We start from the raw sequence: 22285 nt of genomic DNA on the forward strand, positions 1-22285 counted from the left end.
TCCCAAAGTTATTTGTGAAATTCAAACCAAGTCTGTAATGAGTAGTCTCTTTCCCTCACTTTCCATCTCCCTCCATATTCAGTGTTCTCCCCTATTCTCTTCCATGTTTGCTCTGTTATGACAAATTCCCTTTTATCTGACTGTAGTACCGAAACTTCCATAAGCTAGAAAATGTTTTTTGACATTCATTGCTTTTAGAGTCGGATTTTCAAAGAGCTGTTGAAAATTATGGCCTTGAGCCATATGATTCCATGAATCTGTGCCTAAACTAAAAGAAGCTTCTTTTTCCCTCTGTCACAATGATCAGCCAAAGTACTACCAGAAGACAACTAACCGCAGACAGCCCAGCAGGGAGGCTGCGATATTACATTTTAGTGAGCAGGGAAATAACACAGAAGACAGGTAAAGATGCCATTTAGATTTATTTTTTTTTAAAAGTAAGGAAGAGAAAACACTTAACTCCTTTAGGAAAAGAGGCTTAATAAATATGTACCACTAGCACAATAAAATGACTTGACTTTGGAAGAGCTGAAAATCCCAAAACCTTAAATCACAATCAGAAATTTACTAACCATAGCTCCAAACGTCACTCTGATGGGTGAATTTCCTATAGTGGATGCACTCCAGGGCCATCCATTTAATTGGCATCTAAAAAAAAATGAGGAAATGAGAGTTTTATAATTAGATTAAAAAGTCAATTTTGTTTTCATTCTCCAAATCTGATTATTTTAACTAGTTCGTGTCTATTCTCATATACATATTTCTGCTTGTTTTCTAGGGTAGAAAACAAATGCACAGATGAAGAGTAGTCCATAAAATAAAATGTAATATCCTCCAGGAGAATATCAAACCTATGCTTTATAAGAAATACAAAGTCAAATATACTAGGCACCAGTTAACATAATCTCAGACTAATATCATCCACCTATTATGTAAACTCACAACATTGAATTCAAATTTTTTATGCTTGCAAAGTTAATCAAACTGTCTATTGCTACCTACTGGAGACTTCTGGAGATCCTAATAGATTCTAAAGCTTCTATCTTGCCCTCCAACAAGTCTGGATGTACTAGATTATTTTCCGATCTCTTTTCCAGTTCAAATTAGAGAACAGTGACCTTGTCTTTATCCCTTATCCCAATTAACCATCTTGGAAAATGTGTCCTGTTCACAAGGAGAGCTGGAGGAAAGTAAATGGATGGACTATCTAGCAAGAATTCGGGACCACTGGTGGGAAAACATGTCAGAATATATACCTTCCTGCTGGGGTATGAGAAGCATCATCTCTATGTATGATCAGAAGAATTATATAAAAATATAATTAAATTCACTGGGACAAAAATAAACACTTGTACTACGCAGTTGGAAGTTAAAAATGAAACAGGACTTTAAAATCATAAGTGGTTGGCTGCCCACCAAGGTGACATCAAGGTAACTTCTGACAGAATCATAGCATTCAAGGAAAAGGAACAGCACCCATGTGGAAGGTAATTTCCCCAAAGGCAAGGACTTAGCACACTTTATGGACTAGAGGACACTCAGTTAAAGAAACCAGTTTAAATCGCAAGCAGTTAGATAAAGACTTAATGGTTCCCAGGTATTTAAAGCTGTAATGAATCTTACTTTAGACAAACTTTACTTGGAGCAGTAAAAATATATGATTTATGCCCTTTTGGGACCTTCAGTGCAATCTTGCTATATGATCTTAAACCTTAACATTCCTAACCATCAAGCTCTTGAAATCCAAACTATAAATATTCAATCTATTTCATGCTAATTCTCATTAGCCTAGGACAGAGGAGAGTAAAAGTAAAACAGTGTTGTAAGATTGGCACTGTTTATGAACACTGTATTAATTTGACCTTTTAAGGGGTCTTGCATGTATAACATTTATAGGAAATTTTAATGGGAAAAAATCAGTTGGTAAAATTTTACAGCCTGCTACTTGAACAACAAAATTCCTGGGAAAGCATAAATTTTAAAAGTGCAGAGTAAATATACACATATCATGTGTTGGATATGTAACTGGTTTTCCTTAAAACTCCTGTATACATTTACATGATTTTTAATAATAAATTTAGTCTGGTGCAAGAAAAAGAGCCTTGAATTTACAGTCAGAAAACCAAAATTGTAATGTAAGTTCTACCTCTTACCACTTATGTGTCCTTAGGATTTTCTTCTTCTCTGAACCTCAGTGTACCCATATATAAGATGAGAAGTTTGGAGTGCAGATTGTTAAGCTGCTTTCCAATTCAAAATCCTATCCACAAGTCAACAAGCATTTATTAAGCACTTACTGGGTACCATACATGTGTTCAGATTCTGGGAGTATAAATATAAGTAAGAAGAAAGACTCTGCCTGCTTTCAAGCAGTTTACATTATAAAAGACAAAGACAACAATTAAGAAAAAAAGTAGCTAAATAGGGTAGAGGGCAGAATTAAGAAACCTCTAGAGTCAGAAGATGATCCCAGAGAATTGATTTTTCTTTTATTACTAGGACACACACACATATAAGAGGTATTCAAGCTCTTCATATTTATTAGTCTTGCTTTTAAACAGCGAGACTCACCTTTCCTCCATCAGCATTATATTCCTTCTCATCCCCTTCTAAGAGTCTGGCCAGACCAAAGTCAGTGATCTTCACATGGTTTGGTGACTTCACCAAGACATTACGAGCTGCTAGGTCTCGATGAACAAGACGTCTCTCTTCCAAGTACATCATTCCCTGTAAAAACAGCCAGTCCCAAACAATCATTAGTTATATCCAGTGTTTTTCTTTTCTCGTCTGCAACTGATTGATTTTGCCTTCTCTTGAAAGCACTTAATCTCCCCCAAATTAAGCATGCAGGCTGGCTATTTTTAAAATTCTCAGTAAGATGTGGAAAAAATAAATTCCCAGATGTTTCTTGACTTTTTTCCATTAATATTATAAAGGGAAAAATATGATGCCTACATATGGAGATCATTTTTTTCATTTCTCTTAGCCTATACAACCTCTTACAAGAAAATTCACTAATGAATCATCCGGGTGTCTTAACTGATAACACCCCAGTTGACCATTTTATAGCCTCCTAATCATTTTCTTCCCAGATGAAAAACTAACTTCCTGCATTTAGAAAAAAAATAAAAAGTTTACATGATGTTTTGCAGTACCAAGATCATCACCACAGTTTAAGCTTACTAATTATTCTAAAAAGAGTGGATCTCTTAGAGTGTTAGAGGCTTATAATTTCATAAAGAGACTTCTATGACATTAGCAGACATCATGAAAGTCTACAAATGAAATTATATGTTTTATAATTACCCTCAAGGTATCTTTTAATACATTGACTCTTGAAAACACATAAGGTCATTCTTTAAAATCCATTGGTGAATAAACAGATTAAAAGCACATATAATCTGGAAAGTTCAAAGAGGTACAACTAGTTATTAACAAAGAACAATATTTAATATATATACAGATATGGGCATAAATTGAATAAATTCAAACCTTTTATGAATTACAATTAGAAGAGAATCTAAGAGACCTCAAACAAACTTCAATGAAAATGTTTGGTAACAGACCTCAATGAGATAATTTCAGAGGTATATATTTCATTGCACAACACAGAAGATGGAGAATTATATAATGGTGAAAGAATAATTAAAGGCAATACAGTCCCTATATCAGTCTATTTCAGTGGTAACAGACATCATTCAAAATATAACAGAATTATTATAAAGAGATGGATGGATGAAGTGTGCCCTCATGCCAATTGCAAATCCATGCTGTTGGCAGTTAACATTAGAACTGTGGGACTTTGAAGGATTAACAATTTCTGACATCAAAACAAAAGCTGTAGAAAAGAGACACATAAATCCCATAGGTCAAGCAACTATGGACCACACACCAGCCGTAGGAGAAAACAGAATATTGCTTTAGATGATATCGTGATTCAAACCCAGTATAAACGCCTGATAAACAACACCGATTAAGAGATAATGCATAACACGATCCAATCAGTCAGCAGCTGTGACACCCCATGAATTGGTGGCATCTACAAATATTCTTAAATTTCTGAAATCAACACAAACTTCAGGATTTATTTATGTGTTGCTTTTCTTATTTCTTGATCACCGGTTTTCTCTAGGCCCTCAAAATAGGAAGTTCCTAGAAGGTAGAGAATCTGAAAAATATATGGGTCCTTTTACCTGCTAAAGAAACATTAAGTCTTCCAGGTAGAAGAAACTTCAGGACTAAGGAAAATGTTCTCAAATCTCAAAATTTGGTTTTGGAGTAACAAAGAAAAGGCACATTTTTTTTTTAATTTCACCCTTATATCAGGGTTGTGGATAATATTCCGATATTAAGTTTCATCAATGTTGGATATGAAGATCAAAACCAAATATGTGCTTTTTAAAGTGACAGAAGACTAACATGTAATTGTTTGGAACCATTGGAAAAATACTTCTTGAATACTGACAGGAATTACAATGTATATTTTCATCTTTATTCAGCAGCGTAAGGGGGTGGTGTGAATAAATCTTCTGTCAACAAAACATACCTTTAACATGAACTAACTGTGTGGCCACGGGCAACTCATTTTAGCATTAATTTATTTTAAATTCTAAATATGATCTGAAAAATGCTGGCATCCTTTCCATTTTATCCTGTAGACATAACTTCAGTCACATGATATACTATAACAAATGACAAGATTTACTTTTATTCATATGTGCATTTGCTTTACAGTAAAAGGAACTAAAAGACAGCCAGTGATAACATCTACATAATTTTTCATAGCCCCCAAAATATGAAATTATGCTCATTATTTTTTTCCTCTAAAAATACTATTTGTCATTTGGGATGGCTATCTGGGAGATGGTGGGGAGGGGAGGATTAGAATCGTTATGATGATGTAAGAAATAGAAAATACCAGTAAATATTTATTTACAAAAAGAATGCATACCCAAATAGACAAATAATAAATTTCATTATCTCCTAAAGTGTATTTCCAGGGAACCTTGGTATGCTTTGATATGAATAGAGATCCTACAAGAATATTCTTATGTTAATATTTCCATTCTAAAATTGTTAATGTGTATAAGATTTTATGTACAGAAATTTTTAGTATGAATATAGTTTGCATTATATGTATTTTGCTTCAAAATTTCTCTAACTTCCATTTATCTTGGAAGTATTCTATAACATCAGACCAGCTCCACCCAAGGTCTTCACTGAATCAGCATCTATAGGTTTCATCAATGTATGTCAAGGTCAAAAGTATTCTGTGGCAAAAGCAGTTTAGAAAATGAAACCCTATCATCACCACCATTTACCTAAAATACTTTGGGCTACCAGGAACCATTTGAGTGTTGTCTATGGATAGATATTTGTACATGATGAAATTAAGCTCCTTGAGGGCAGGCACTCTTTTTTTTTTTTTTGTCCTTGTCTCCAAAGCACCTCATATGGTGCCTGGTAACCTGGTAGAAGTAAATAGGTATTTGATTAACTGATGTCTGCTGATTTGATCTGAGGCAGTGAAAATTGAAGACTCCAGCTTCATAACAGATGGTATGCCTCTCCAATAATGTTTTTAAGATTGCTGCATATATTTTCCCCATTAGAAAATACCATTTGAGTTCCATTTATTGCCTGTGTGTGTGTGTGTGTGTGTGTCTATACAATCTCTAAATCAGGATGTTGTTTTATTAAGGAGTGACAGAATTGTTAGAAATGTTGCTGACAGAAAAAAGTAGATGAGCAAAAAGAAGCCATCTTAAATTTAATGAAGGAAGGTGATAGGTTTCAAGGCGAAATAGACAATAGAAACATAAGAATACTAATTGTAATACTGATTCATAGCATTAACCTAGGAAGTCCTTACGACTACAGAGCTTTAGTTAGACCACAAGGCAGCAACTGTCACAGATACAAAGGCTTATAGTGAGGATGAACGAATTCATTACTGACACTGATGTCAGTTTGTACCATTTTAAGAGTTTCTTCAATTAATATAATTCTATTTTGTAAAGAAATGGTATTCTCATCAAATATTTGTAAAAATATGTATGAACACTGTACAATAAATTTCTTCTCCATTTTATAGTGGGCAGTTTGCCCTCACAGTCAGAAAAATCTACTGCTAGCATTATGGTAACTATGTCATCATAGGGAAGTCACTTAACTTCTCAATTCCCCTAAGGAAATCTCTACAACCATAATTTAGAGATGAATTGCTGTTTGTTTCATTGGAGAAAACATTGATTCTGGGAGTCCTCACCACTGGAATCACAGAAATGAACCCACACCCCACACAAATTAAAAACAATAACAAATTTTTCTCATTCAGATTTTTTTAAAAGTTACTGAGCCTTTTGGAATATGTTTAAAAAAATTTATTCACTTTTGTATAAAGCTCAGTCTTTCCCTCACCATGTATGTAGGTACCATTTGGTAATAATGTGTATCTTATTCACCTCATGAAGTACCCATATTCATTAGCCTATTCCTGTAACTTGCATAACACAGAGATAGTGGATACTGAAAGAATATTTATGGATGATGATGATTATGGGATAGTTAACCAATAAATCAAATCTGATACATAGACATAAGAAAAGAAAATGCATTTTAAAGTAATCACCATCAAAAATAAGATAGTTACTAAAAGTCCACCTGTAGATACTGCATTATGGGGCAGAGGACAGCATAAATTTTAAAAAAAACATATTTGTGATCTTTTGTAAATATGGAAGAAATTCAATAAATATTTTGATTATCAGCAACCTCTAACACAAGAGAATCTAGGAAAAAATATCTAGGAGAGAAAGAAATGTCAAGATCATATAAAGTATTTATTTGGGTGGGGGTTATTGATTATGTTGAAGTAATTTCTTCAGATCTGAAGTAGCATCTCCAATGCCCTGAGACTATAATCGATCATTTTCTGAAAGAAAAATGTCATAAAATAAAATGAGCCATCATATGATACCAACAAATCAAAATATCTTGGGATTCAGTAGAGAAGAGCTATCAGGATACCCTGGAGCAAAGGCAGGCCTTGGAATTTTCAGGAAGCACCGCAATGCAGCAGAATAGACTCCTAAAATATCAGAATTGCTGCAATAACAGATGTACAACAGGGTACATCCACATAGCAAAAAAGCCAAAGGGCACAAAATAAAAGCAAGGCATCGTTTCCACAAACTTAACTTTGGACCTAGTCTCAGTCAGGATATATTCAGACCGTAGGTCTGGCTCTTGAGGTTTCCTTTCTGGAAGATGTGTGCATTGCTTCCTTGCTTTATCACCCAGAAAGCATTTCTGTAAGCAAGGTATCAGTCATTTGTCACTGAGTACCAGCGGGAGTTATCGGGTAACAATGTTTTGGGGGCTTTTGTCTAGTTCGTGACTGAGTAGTTGCACAGTAGATTTTATTCAAAACTGTTCAGACTTGACCAGTTATTTTATTATACCTTTCATTACTTTTGTGAAAGTCTTGGTTATTTTATTTTATTTCACATTTTCATCCCTTAAAAGATTTATCAGAGCAAATAAATAAAAATTAACTTGAGGTAATCCAGCTCCTTAACTTTTAGAAGTCTGTCTGAAATCCACTGGGATTAGAGTTGAAATAAAAGTTTTAATCTCTTGTTAGAATTGATTCATGCAAAATGTTTAATAATAATAATCTTTCTGAATTTAGAAAAAATAACCTCCATCTTTATGGGGAAGTCAATTCAATGACTCTTTTCTTGCTATCTATATATACATATATATACACATACATATAACATATATATACATATATATATGTATGTTCTAGTCTTAGGCAGATTTTTCATTCTCTAATATAAAATGCACCAATTTCTTTCAAGGTAAGGGAAAACAGTTGATCTACCCAGTCCTGGAAAGCTAAAGTAAAGTTAAGAGAGACCTGACTTATTCTGATAATAACTCATGCTTTCCACATCCAGACCATGTGACAGTATCATCAAACAGATATGTGCAGCTAGGAAATTTCAAGCGGCAGTCAGCTCTCACGGACATTAATCTCTGAAGTTGGCAGGAGGACATTTTCCTGTTTTCATCCTAATAACCACAAGCTTTCTTAATAACAAGAAGCTTCAGGAAAGCTGGTTTCAAATGATATTCTCCCTTCTTTTCTGCCTTCCCCCCTATAATACCCATACCTCCTGGGCAAAGAAAAGAAAATAGAAAAAAAAAATCGACTCTTGTATTTACCGTAGGGTGAAGCTAAGTGCATTTTCACAAAGAGAAGAGACCTTCCCCTCCCTTTTTGTTGAGGTGAGGAACCTGCTTCCTCTAAGTATCAAATAGATGGAAAAAACCAAAGTAGATCTGTAATTGAGACAACTTCATGAGCATGCCCATGGGAGACGGTTGTTGTCCTTCATTCTCAAAGAGGACCAAAATGACATCATTTTGCTAGAGTTAAGTTACAGTGTGTACAACTGTGACTGATCAGACCAATATGAGCTCTGAATGTTCTACCACAGGTTGGGCACAAATAGTTCATGTGAACATTTTGTAGTGGATTCTCCTTTGGAGACAGTACAATGGAATGAACTGGAAGTCAAGAGATCTAAAATTTACTATTGTATCCTCTGTTAACTTGCAACACAACTTGGGACAAACCACTTAACCAATCTTATGCAAAATGAGAGCATTAGATCAAATGAGCTCTATATCCCTATCAGTTCTAATACTCACTGATAACTGTCTTCCTTACTTTCATCTGAGATGCTAAAATAATAGACCACTCTCATAGCAGTAAGAGTCTCAAAGGATGAGAGTTAACTCTCTCCAAACAAGGACTGATCCTTCATTAAGATTTATTTCAGAATCACATTCTAGTACAGCTTTAACCTAAAAGAAGTCATTAAATAGTGTTTCAATTCAAGACACTAAGTATTGTTGCTAAACTTGTTGCAAGTCACTATGCTAGCTGCTAAACATATAAAGATAAAAACAATGTTGACCTTTCCTCTAAGGAACCCAAAATCTACTAGGGGTTAGTGTTTTAGGGGATGGGAGAATGAGATCTTTACATCAGTAAGCCTCACAAACTACACAAACAAGAAGGTGAGAGAGGATAAAAACAAAGGTGTACTCCAGGAAAATTTGAGTGGAGAAAACACTGTCATCTGGGAAACATAAGAAGGCTTCCTTCAAGAGGTAGCATTTGAGCTAGCCACTGAAAGAAACTAAGGGTACGGAAAGGCAGAGATGACAAATACATACAATAAAGGCAAAAATTCTGGTTCAAGAATGTGTGACAATGTAAAGATTTGCCTGTTCCTTTAACTGGGTTAGATTGTCCCTTTGGGTTTTGGGGTGAGTTCATGTCTGAGTATATGTTTGATTGGACTGGCAATGAGGTTATTGTCAGGGGTGACCTTGCTACCATAAGGTAGCAAGTTGCTGTAACCAGCAAAGGATTTGCTATAAGCTCAGAAAACTGAGGATGATTTAACTTTTTATTTTTCTGAGGATATATTTAAATGCATTTTAATATGCGTAACACATAGTTCTTAAATTATCCTTACAATTCAAATTTACTTAATGGTACAAATGATACATCATAACAGGGTTGATGGCCATTTCCTTAGTGGAAATGTGTTCTAATCCCTTAAAGGCATGCTTGACCTAAAAGTTCCTTCTAGGTACTTCACCCATGATGGGTGAAGGGTGGGAGGGACTGTGTTGAAGAGGATCGACCATTGGTCCAGGAATAGCCACTCACTCAGTAGTCTTTAAATGGAGGAAACAAAGTCTCTACTCTTCTTTTTCTTCCCCCTTTTCTGATAGGCTCTGATAGATAGTTCTTAGGCTTCCAGTAAGTGGGATGGGGATTTGTTTCCCTTTCTTGAGTTCTTCAAGGCATTTTTCTCCAGACCTCAGTTTCTTCATCTATAAAAGGAGGTGGTTGGACCAGAGAGCCTCTAAGACCTCTTTCAACTCTTGCACTATCATCCTATGGTACTATGTAGCCACAGCATGGAAGTTAAACACACAAGACAGCAAAAACTTGCCTGTAGCAGATCCTTAAGCTGTCTCTTCTGCTTTATGTTTCTATGCCTGAGCACAGGTGACCAAAAAGCAATTATGAGACGACTGTCAATGTGTCTGCTTCATGAATTGAGAGGTCCAGGTGCTGGTTGTCCAATGGTAGCTATTGCTCATCAGTGGATCAGAAGTGGGAAAGGGGCTCCCCTGACTGCCCCTACTAATTATTTATTATGGTTTTAGAGTGTTCGTTTTTATTGTTGCTATTTACACACCCTTATTTAATCACTGGTAACCTTAAAGAGAGTCATTATTGCATCACATGTAAAGGACAGGTCATGTAGTCAGAAAGATTCACTTTTATGTCTTGAGTTAGCTAGATACACACATATACATATATGTTTGTGGGTATAAATACCCACACATATACAATGAATGGGGGGAGTTTCTACACTAAATCTTCCTCCAAAGAATGAAATCATGTGTCCAATTCAAAACACAAATAAGAAAACAAAAACTAAGAACCCTGAGGAGTAAAGTGTTATGTTACCGGATGCTATAAAGAATAAGAAAATGCATGATTCCTGAATAGAAAAGTTCATTATAACATGTATAAGACAAGATATCTATCATTTAAATACTAAGAGAATATTATAAGACCATAAGTGATCAGACTCAAAATTTGTAGTATAGGGTTGAAGTGAGATATCATCACGTTCTTAAAGGGGGATTAGATTTGCTCTGATGAGAGGGAAAATTTCTTTATTCTCAAAGAGTAATTTATTCATCCTAGTTTCACAGAGGATTATTTATAGCAATAAGAGGCTAGAGCTAAGAGCTATGATTTCCCTGGTATAAGGGAACACCCAGATGAAGAAACTACAAATGCAAGTCAGCACCTTATATTCTTAGATAGTTGCCCAGAGCATTGAGAGTTTAAGTGACTTGCCTAAGGTTACTCGCTTATTATGTATTAGAGATGGGACTTGAATCCAAACTTTCCTGGCTTTAAGGATAACTCTAACCATGTTGCCCCTCAGAACATATTGGTACTTACTAATAATTAAAATAAATATAAAATAATGGGAAGCTAGGTGGTTCAGTGGATGGAGTCCTGGTACTGGAGTCAGAAAGACATGAGATGCTGACCATGTGACTTTGTAAGTCAATTTACTTCTCCCTCAATTTCCTCATCTGTAAAAGGAGAACCTACTTCCTGGGACTGTTATGATGATCAAATCAGATAATATTTACAAAGTTCTGAGCAACCCCTAAAGCACTACGTAAATGCTAGCTACTGTTATTATTATAACTAGAGAAATTATAATGTTCATTGTGAAACTGTTTAGATTAGTCAATAATGTAATACTAATTTTGATATATTTTTCTGTAACTTAAATCTAACAAAAATTCCATGTTATTAACAATATATAAGTTCCTTCAACCAAGCCAACAATTAATATCTCCTATTCAAAAAATAAGAATTGATAGATGCACTAAAAGCCCGCGATAAGCAGTTGGGCCTTTACAAAAATATTTTAGGAACAAACTGGTATTCCTTCACCGAATAATAGTAAAGGCTGTCAATAGATAAATGTTATTGAATTTGTTGAATAAAAACAAAAGTGATTTACCTCCAGATGGAGCCTATGAAATGGCTAAGATCCAAGGGCAGAATCAAAAGACACTACATGAATAACATCCCCAAGGATTCAACGAACAATATGTTGAAAAGAAAACATTAAAAAATGATGTAATTTTGCAGATTTGTTTACTGTAGCAAGTGGACTATGAAAACAACTTAGAAACAGGTCATGGCGAACAAAAACTAGAGAAAGTTTATTCCTAAGGGATCCAGATTTTTTGATTGATGTAATTTATTCAAGAAAATGGTAGCTATAGTACAACATAATGCATGCTGACAAAATTCAGCATCTATGAACTACCTAGGGGCAGCATAGTGGATTGAACTCTGGTCTTATAGACAGAAAGACTTGGATTTGAATTGTGCAATTAATACTTATTAGTTGTGTGTTCCTAAGTTAATCACTTAACCACTTGGGACCTAAGTTTCTTTTTCGGTAAAATGAGGAAGTTGGTTTCAACAACTTCTAATATCAATTTCACTTCTAAATCCATGATCACTGGATCCTATAATCTATGTAACATTATCTATTTGCCAGAATTGTTCATCAGAAAATCACTATCTTTCTTATATTAACACATGACAATTCACACTACTACGAACGTCAAACTGTCACTGAGAATTCCACAAATAAACCATGCTAAAACCTGAACTCAAATCACAAGGAAAACTCTTGGCCACAAACACCCAGGCATAATATTCATCTGTAAAGATTTAAGGATGAAATTTTAATAAGTGTTTCCATACTGAACACCTGTAACTTCCAAACTACACAGAATGCAAAGCTATCAAAACATAGAGACATAGACAAAGAAAACAGAACCATGTAGGAACAAAACAAGGTACACACCATCCCTATCACCCCGCTGTTATTGCAGCTGTCTCTAAGCTGTTGTCAGTGAATTTATATTCAAATACTTTGATTCAATTACAAAAAGCAATAATTTTATTCAAATACAAGTATTTATTCAATTACAAAAAGCAATAATTTATGTGAAATAGTCTACAGAAAAGGAAATATGAAGGAACAGTAGCAAGATAGTAGCTTGGCCCAGGATCATTTGTATTTGATCTCCTTCAAAAGTGATGTGAAGAATGAGACCATACTAATTTAAAAACAATAACAGAATTCCATTGATAAAAAATGAAAACGTGATAATAGCAACTTCAAGAAATGTCATAATTATACAACACTTGGAAGTTTTTAAAATGCTTTCTTTACAAAAATCCTATGGGGTGGGTAATAGGAAGAAGGTAGAATTATCAAATACTAAATGCTTATGAACATAGCCATGGAGTTATGTTTGTCCCAGGAAGGATTTCTTGAAGAGGAAAATTTATAAGAATTTCTAGGAAAATCACAATTTCTACTTGAATAAGGAGGCGGGATAGGGAGAACAAATTTCAACCTACCCCTTTACTTTACCAAAGGAGAAATGGACAGAAATTCTGTCCGATCACACTCCCGAGCCTATCAGAACACAAGGAGGCATCCCTGGGGGCATGCATTGGTCACCCCCGAGACTGGCATCATCTACAGCTGCCTTCTTTTCCTCTGCTTTTTTTTTTTTTTGTCTTTCATTATTTGCTTTAAACCTGTTTAAGCCCTTGGCAAATGCTTTGTGTAAGCCATGTTTGTAAAGGATGGCACTAAAAACCAAGGTAAAAGAAAAAACTACTTGGAGGAGAAAAGAAAACATTCTTCAGTTAAACAGTGCTTATGTGAAGCCATTGCTTCTGTATAAAATAAAATGTGAGTAAAAAGCTCACCTCACAGGATCAGCAGAATACTAAACATGCCACATTTTTTTTCTTCTCCCATTGACCCCTTGCCAATACAATTACAATGGGAGGTGTATATTGTGTAGTGCATGCACTCTCTTCAAGAAGTGTATTTAAAATGGATTACTTCTGCTCCTTAGGCAGGCAATCAATAGAGATGTGGGTTGCAATAAGTACAGAGATGTCTGTGGGCTGTGGTCGTTATCCTCCGTGTCTCTTTAGAAATTAATTAAAAATCAATGAAGTGTACAGCCTATTAATACACCAACCTCTAGATTAACAGAGACAAGCTCAGCCTTTCTCTGCGCCCAGGCATTGTGCAAATGTATTCAAACACTATAGGAACAGTGCTGCATTTCTGCCACCATTATTACAATAGAACAGAGTTGAAACACAACCTTCCTAACATTATGCACTTATCCAATCTGCATGCTATCAGTCTATAAACAATAAGGATCAACACTCATCTATATCTTCTTTTTTTTTTAAATGACAACATTGGCTTTCTCTGAAGATAGCCTCCTTACAAGTTATAGTTCTAACATCCTACATACACCAAAAGGATCTCAAGATCTAGTAAGTGGGGAATTTCTGTACAATCTGAATTTTAAAAACATCTCATTTAAGAGTCCTAGAGATTCTGTACCCATGAACATATGCTGCCCTCTTTTTACAAGGGTCTTCAGATAAAAGGATGGAAGTCCTAGAACACTAGTTTTTGATGACATGGCATCCAGTCTCCTCTATCTAAATCTTTATGTATGAATAAGAGGAACTGAAGGGGCATATCCAATTGAGAATCTAGCCTCACTAGTCCTGAGAAGGCATGGTGGTCAAATTAACAGCTTGACTATTTCCACTGCATTTGCTTCTTAACTTTTAGCACATTATATATCCTGTCTTACAATTATGTAAATGGGTAAAAATAATCAATGACAAATATTTATCTAAGTCTAGTTATCTAGAATGACAAAATTTTTGGAGTTGTAAAACTTGTCTGCTCTAACTTATCATTGAATGCAAGGAAACCGTTCATAACAAGTTGCTTTTTTTTTTTTTAACATTTGCAAAACACTATATAAGTTGGCTCATTTGAGCCTCACAATAATCCTATGAGGTAGTTGCTTTTATTATTCCCATTTTAAAGATAAGGAAACTGAGTCTGAGAATGTTTAAGTGACTTGCCTGGAATCACCTGGCTAGTAAGTATCTGAGGAAGGACTCGAACCCAGGTCTTCTCAACCCCAAGTCCAATGCTCCATCCATTATACCAATTGGCTGACTGCAAGTCATTGTGCCACCTTTGATAAACTCCAGTGAATTTGATTTACTACTTTCTAGGGTAGCCCGAACCACTCTGAAGCAGTTTTAATTGCTAGGTAATTCTTCCCTGTACTGAGTCAAAATAAATCTCCCTCCCATCTATCCTACTTCTGTATTTGGTGGCACATGAATGAAACTTCAGGAAAAGATTTATGTATTTAGAAAGCCTGCCCTGGATAATCTGTAAACAAGCTTTCACTATTCAGGGAGTCTTTTCCCATAAGAAACCAGTGTCTACTTCAGCAGAGGAATGCAGGCTTGAAGGAAAAGTCTAGTCATGACACCCCCCCAATCCCCGCCCCCAACAACTGCTCAGTAAACTCCAGGATAAAATACAAAATCTCATTTGGCCTTCAAAGTCCTTCACAACCTAACCTCCTTCCACCTTTTAAGACTTACATCTTATTTGCCAACACTTACTTTTGTTTCTATGACACTGACCTCCATGAACAAGGCACTCCATCTCTCAGCTTCCAGGCATTCTCTCTGGCTGTCACCCAGAGCTGGAATTCTCTCCCCACCCCTCATATCTGCCTGCCGACCTCCCTGGCTTCCTATAAGTACCAGCTAAAATGCCATGAATAGGGATGTGAGAAGGGAATTTGACTCATACCTTGATTGACTTTGGGTCTGTTCCCAGAGAAAGTGGAGTCTAGTCTTCCTGACCTTGATTTTCCTCTGTTCATTATTTCTTATCTTGTATATAAATAACATCTATCTGTAGAAACATACATACATGTGTATGTATATGTGTATAGGTGTTCTTCATCAGACTCTGAGGTCCTTGAGGGCAGGGACTGTCTCTTGTTACTTTCTGTATCCCCAACATTTAGCATAGTGCTTGGCACATAGTAGGAACTTAATGAATAGTTATTAGTTGATTTCATTTAAATGTTGATTGATTATTTCTGATACCTAATTACTTCCATGCTCATGTTTTAGTCATATATGGACCATATCAGTTGGCAAATTTTAAAGGTACATAATATTAAAATGAGTGCCAGAAGTAAAATGTCACCAATAAACTTAATTAAATGTCTAAATATTTTAAGGTATAATTGTATTTCTTTTATTATGACAAAGTTCAACGGTGCCAAACAAGTAGAAAGAGTAGTCACTAATCCATACATAAATATCCCTGCTGGCAGCATATTGACTTAGTTTAAAAATGTAATATTAGCTATGTTTAATTTATTTAAAAATATACATTTCCCAATTACATTTCAATCTAATTCCTCCATACTTAGGAATGCAGTGAACCACATGGGCTATGTGTTTGACACCTCTGGTGTAGTGTATGATGATCTGGCCTTGAAACTCTCCCTCTTGAGACTATGTCTTCTTATTTTGCCTAAGCTGGAAGTTTAATGGTCACTCACAGGCCCAACCCTAGTACTAATCAGCACAAAATCTTTAATCTCCCTTTTTTTTTTTTAAACATGTGCAGTTCAAATCTCCTTAGTCATCCTGGTGGCTAGTCTCCATCCCATGAAGCTCATACCTTTGTTGTACTTAGTATGGACACTTTCTATTTTAGTACCTGTACTAGCACCAGGTAATTTCCTTCTGGGTCATTTCATGGGTTGGAGCTTACATCTTTAAAACATCCCAGTATCCAAAATTCACAACAACAGGTCCTGAGGGAATGCTAAACTATTATCTGTACCTATAGCATGCTTAAAGGTCCTTCTGAAAAAGTTCTAAGTCAAATTGAAAAATCAGGCCATTAACAAATTTAGCATTTTTCTATGAGCACCTGAACATATGTACAGGGGAGAATTTCTAAGAGTTCAGTCAAGGTCATGAAGACTAGACTCCACTCTTTCTGGGAACAGGCTCAAAGTCAGTCACGGGATGAGTCAAATTCTTTTCTCACATCCCTGTCTTTTCCCCTTCAGCCAATTACAATGCTCACAAATCCCAAAGCCAAGGTCAGGCAACAGAGTATCTGATGACATTTTGGTTCCCCACCATCACCACCCTGGACCCTGCTCCCTTCCCCTTCGAAAGTGAGGGGGCATCCCTAACAGACATCAGCAACATTTTTTTTTATCCTGTACAAAAAGGGAAAGTTGGAGAACTATATTTGGAGACTGCGACCCAATCTGAATATGGACTTGGAGGTTTGTGACCTCCTTGCTAACATAAGGCCTCTGTCAGCTATGGAGAGCATTGCTAATTAAATCTTGTTTGCCCACTTAAGGTCAGTGTATGCCATCTTTTCTTTCCACTGCCCCACCTCAGTGAACATGCTGATTTATCACATAATCACTTACTGAGTAGGGGAACTTCATCAAGTCTCTTCAGTTCAAAATTTTGAGGACTCTTTATGTGTTTTCTTTCCCCACTAGTAAGGAAGCTTTTCAAGGGCTGTAACAGTCTTTCTTGCTGGTGTATTTGTATGCTCAGCACTTAGCCCAGGGCTTGGTACACACAAAGCTCTTGATATATGCTTGTTGACTTGATGGCTGTTGGAAGTAAGTGTTAGAGCTGAGATTTCAACCCAGCTCCTCTGATTCCAGCTCCAGAACTTTTCTGATTTTTCCCCCACATTGCCTCTGAAGGTACTGAATGCTTTCTGACTACTACAAATTTTATGTGTGTGTTTACATATGTGTGTGTGTGTGTGTGTGTGTGTATGGAGAGAGAGAGAAAAAAAAAAAGAGGGAGAGAGAGAGAGCAGGTTAAAATTTTTGTGCTGAGCCTATGAGTGATCACTCAACTCCCAGCTTAGGCAAGACAAGAAGACATAGTCTCAAGAAGAAAAGTTTCAATGCCAGATCACTACATACTACATCAAAGGTGCCAAACGTACAGCCCATGTGATTCACAACGCTCCTAACTGCACACCAACAGATTCCTGCCCAAGCTCCACTTAATGGCTGTTTTCTGATGCCCCTGGCTTAAGAGTGATTATCAGTAGTAACTGTTGCTCTTTCCCTCCCAGCTTGATTTATATATATATATATATATATATATATATATATATATATACATATATATATATATATATATATATATATATACATATATATATATATATATATATATACATATATATATATATATGTGTGTGTGTGTGTGTGTGTGTGTGTGTGTGTGTGTATGTATATTATATATATATTTTTTTTTCTTTTGCTCATTAAAGGGGCCATTCCCTGATTACTTCTTAAAGAGGCCAATTTACTGAACGGATGCCACCTCACTCTAAGTGAGTTCCTGAATTCTCTCCCATTGCATCCTGGACTGTCTCCAGTACTGGTGAATATCTGGTCACTGGATATAGATGGCTCAGGAGGAGAAAGTGAGGTTGGTGACCTTGAACAGATTTCCCTCAGGCAAAACAAAGTCAAGTGCAAGTCATGTCATCATTTCTCTGATGTCATGGTCTTCTTCGAAAACAAAGAATGAACACAAACCAAAAACAAAACAAAAATGTGATACATATGTGTGTGTGTGGGTGTGCATGTATATAAACACATACACATATGTATATGTGTGTATATGTATATGGATTTATAAATTATTTTTAACTTAATGCTTTTAGACCTAAAATAATTTTCTTTTGAATGTCATTTTAAAAACTTTCACAGGACTACAAATTTAATGTTCAGGTCTAAAAGTTTCAGACATAAAAGGTATAAATCCTATTAGAATTCATGCTGAGCAAGTCAGTGTACTATATTATGAACAAGAACATTTTTCTTTATGTATTCTAGCATATGATTTTCTTAACAGTTTGGTTTCATAATAATTTCCCTACATTGTTGTTGTCAAAAAGCTCACTCCTCCCACTAAGGTTCAGTTCTTCTAGACCAAACAATTCAGAAGCATATGAGGAGTGTTTTACTTTTCCTGGTAAGCAAAGGTTGGAAGAAAATCTCTATCTGCCCTCACCTATGACATAAAAAGGAAAAAAAAAAGAATACTCCCCCAAAAATACACAATAAAAGAAAATAGATTGAAAACTGAAAAAAAAAAAAAGGTAGAAAGAGAATGGAAGGATTTTATTAAGTCAATGGCTTTGCATTACAAAGAGTTGTGGGGTGATTTTACTGTCAATCCTACTCTATTTCAAGCCCAAACTTTTATATTCCTCTACAATTATATTAATGTATGGCAAAGGGGGACTACCTTTATCCAGTTTCACTGTATTCTGTTCCATAAAAAAAACCCTGATGCAAATTTAATGCTTTTATCTTCTATGACAAGACTTAGCTCCGTCTGAAATAATCACTGTATTAACATTTTTTCACCCACTGAAAATAGTTCAATTCATTATTACAAAAACGCCAAGCTTCCCCAGTCTGTCATTAATTCCCACTGTTTTAATTACAAGAAAAAAATACCCTATGGAAGGCTTTTGTGGATAATGGTACCGTAAACACAATCTTATGCAAAGCTATGAAATTAAAACTGTGTACTTTTTTTTTTCCTACAGTAATATTCTGGCAGAAATAACACTTTTGGCCAAAAAATTAATTCTGTTGAGACATAATTGCTCTTCTTTTGGATTTAGTCACAAAGAGGGAAAAAATGTTTTGAAATACACATTACTTTCCAGTGTTTGGAAACACATGAAGACTGTATTCAAGGCCAGAATTTTCATAAGATAGCTCAATAAACTCTATTCAGACTCATAGCACAGTTTTTCCATGTAGTTCAACCAAAACTTATTTCTTGCTTCTGTATATTATTCTCTCATGCAAATGAGAAATTCAGTGTCAGAAATTTCAAAGTTTCTCAAACTTTAAACTAAAGTGCTAAGGGAAAGTTACATAGATAAAAATCCAGGTTTTTGACCTAAGGAATCAGAAGCCTATTTTAAATGGATGTCTCTACCATGTCAGAAACTTCACTTGTTATGTATATGAAAAGGGAGCCCTAGATCAAGGAGGCAATGGGAGAGCTAATGGGCATATTTTTAAAATTTCATCTTAATTTAAAACAGGCCCCTTTAGCTTAAAAATGGGAAAAAAGCCCCCCTTTTTTATTTCTTGGGGGGAAAGTACCTGAGCTTCTCAATAGGCTACTTGAAAAAACATGCTAAACAGTAGAATCATAGACTCTTAAAATTATAAAGAATTTTTAAGGTGACCCACTATGAAGACCTCATAGGACTTAGTATGTCCATATGAAGCATGTTGGTGTTTCACAATCAGCACTCTGAAAAAAAAAATGTAGTTGTGACATAATTTTAAGTTTTACCTCCATAATCGACATTATATACATGATTTTCTTAATTCTAGGTAATCAACAAGACCAAGAAAACAAGTTGTGATTGACAGTGCTTGTCAAATTCTGAGAAGTTAATGTTCATAATGCAAACTGAAGAATAATTTTGACATAGTTACATGGACAATAAACAATATGGACCTGGGTCCAGCATACCTCTGGGCTTCCTTCCCTCCTTGCTTATGGTCTACAATCAATTTGTAACCATAGACAGAGAAATCTTTGTGGAGAGAAACAAGGCCTGAGATAGTTGCAATGCAAATACATTTGCTATGTAAATTTAAAACATACATCAAAATAGAATTTCAAAATATTGACTCAGTCTGAACACCTATTCAATTCAGAAATTCCCCATGAATTTCCCTGCCATAGAACCAAATCCAGTGACTACTTAAAAATCTTCCAGTGATCAAGAATTCATTATCTTAAGGGGCAGGCTATTTCTCTTTTCTTAGTTCTAATTAATAGAAAGTTCTTTTCTATGTAGGACAGGAATTTAAACCACTGTTAATGTTTACCTGCCAGAAAAAATATCAACATAATTCTATACGAGTTGACCTTGGGCTTCAGAAATCAGCGTTGTAAAATGTATATTCCAGTTGAATTAATTTACTATACAAAATTTGAGGAAAGGATATCAGAAGAAATGCAAGGCAGCTGAAGCACATACACCTTTTTCCTACTGTTATTATGAAGTAATTACAAAGAAGCAAGTATATATCTTTCCAGCAGAAAATGTTTAAAATTAATAAGGGACTACTTATTTATTGGTAAGGAAAATAAGACAATCAAAAAGGAGATTTGGGCTATTGCGTAAGACGATTTGGGGAGAGGTGGGAATTAGAGCTGTATTCACAGCTCAGAAAAAAGTCATTTGGGAAGATTTTTTTTTAAACTCTCTAAGTTCTCAGTAATTAACAACAACTCTTACTGAATCCAATATAAATTAGTTACTATCAAATCAACAAACATTTATAAAGTAAGCACTGGGGATACAAATGTTATCAAAAAGAAAGATAGCCCCTTCCCTCAAGAATCTTCCATTCTAATAAGGGAAGACAGTAGTTATCCGTTCCACATAGGGCTAGGGGCCCTGCACCCTCCTACCCATCTGGAAAGATCCATGTAAAAATTGGCTTTCCTTTCCTACCAAAGTAGAAGTCTGAATTATTATGTTATTAAAAGATAAAATATGTTGATATAATACAATGTTATACATATATTTTATGCATTTCTGAGTTTTTAAACTTTTTGCATGTTTTCTGCTGGCTTTTATGTGTCACTTGCTGCTTCTACAAAACTCCTCTCAAAATTCCCTTTTAATTTCTCATGCCATCCCACAATATATCAAAACTCACAATGGGGAAAGTCAGATGTGGAAGAGATAAGTGTATATAAAAAGAAGCTGAATAAGGAGAAAGGGAAGGTACCTATGTGATTGATAAAGATGTCTAGAAAGTCAGCAGTGGAGCCCAAAAGAGGAATGGAGCATGGTTTACCTCAGCACTCTCCTTAAATGGAGATTCTAAGATGAACTGACCAATCAGAGGCAGTTACTTCTTGGGTGATGTTTCTGGGTGAAAAGGCTGCTTGGGATATTATGGAGAAAACAGTTCAAAGCATTAGAATTAGAGCCCAGAGAGGTATAAAGGCAGTCAGTGATCCATCTAAGGTCAGCACCTTGTGGGTAAACATATTAGTGTCTTGATAAGGATTCAAGCAGAAGAACTAACCTTCTAGAGACTTCAGAGATTAGATGGTCTCTAGACAGCCCTTTTACACTCGGAAGATCTGGGAAGGTCTTTAATAGTGATTGTAGATTTAGAGTCAGAAGAGACTTTGGATATATATCATCTCATCCAGCTCCTTCATTTCACAGTTATAGATGCTAAGGCTCAGAAAGCTTAAGATCCAAGCTCACAAAAATGTAGTTCCAGTACAGTGGAAAAGCAAGTACTGAAACCTAAGATGTCTAACTCCAAGGACATCATTATAGCATGATGTCAGATGAACAAAATCTGGGATCAAATTGGATAAGAAAAATGAAGGAATCTTTCAGGATCTTTCCTTCATACATAGTAGTTCTACATCATTGTGTGAAGACATTTCTATAAGCTATAGCAATTCCTATTTATTATATATAGACATCTCTCTATATAAATTATATATATATATTAATACATGCATGTACATATATAGAAACACACAATTGTATATGTATTGCATATGTATACACATATGTATGCATATGTATATTATATGTATATGAAGTTAGAATACAAA

At 35.3% G+C, this 22285-nt stretch overlaps 1 protein-coding gene across 1 annotated transcript in view; it reads right to left on the reverse strand.

The window, feature by feature from the left end:
• Window positions 1–22285, reverse strand: part of ERBB4 (erb-b2 receptor tyrosine kinase 4) — a 1360303-nt gene that overhangs the window by 62542 nt on the left and 1275476 nt on the right. Inside the window, exons 21-22 of the mRNA XM_072617476.1 lie at window positions 2572–2727; window positions 573–648 (exon numbers count right to left, since the gene is read on the reverse strand). Coding sequence (XP_072473577.1) covers window positions 573–648; window positions 2572–2727 — 232 coding nt within the window. The remainder of the gene's footprint in view (window positions 1–572; window positions 649–2571; window positions 2728–22285) is intronic.

The sequence above is a fragment of the Notamacropus eugenii genome, chromosome 6 (genome assembly GCF_028372415.1).
Source record: "Notamacropus eugenii isolate mMacEug1 chromosome 6, mMacEug1.pri_v2, whole genome shotgun sequence".
NCBI lineage: Eukaryota > Metazoa > Chordata > Mammalia > Diprotodontia > Macropodidae > Notamacropus > Notamacropus eugenii.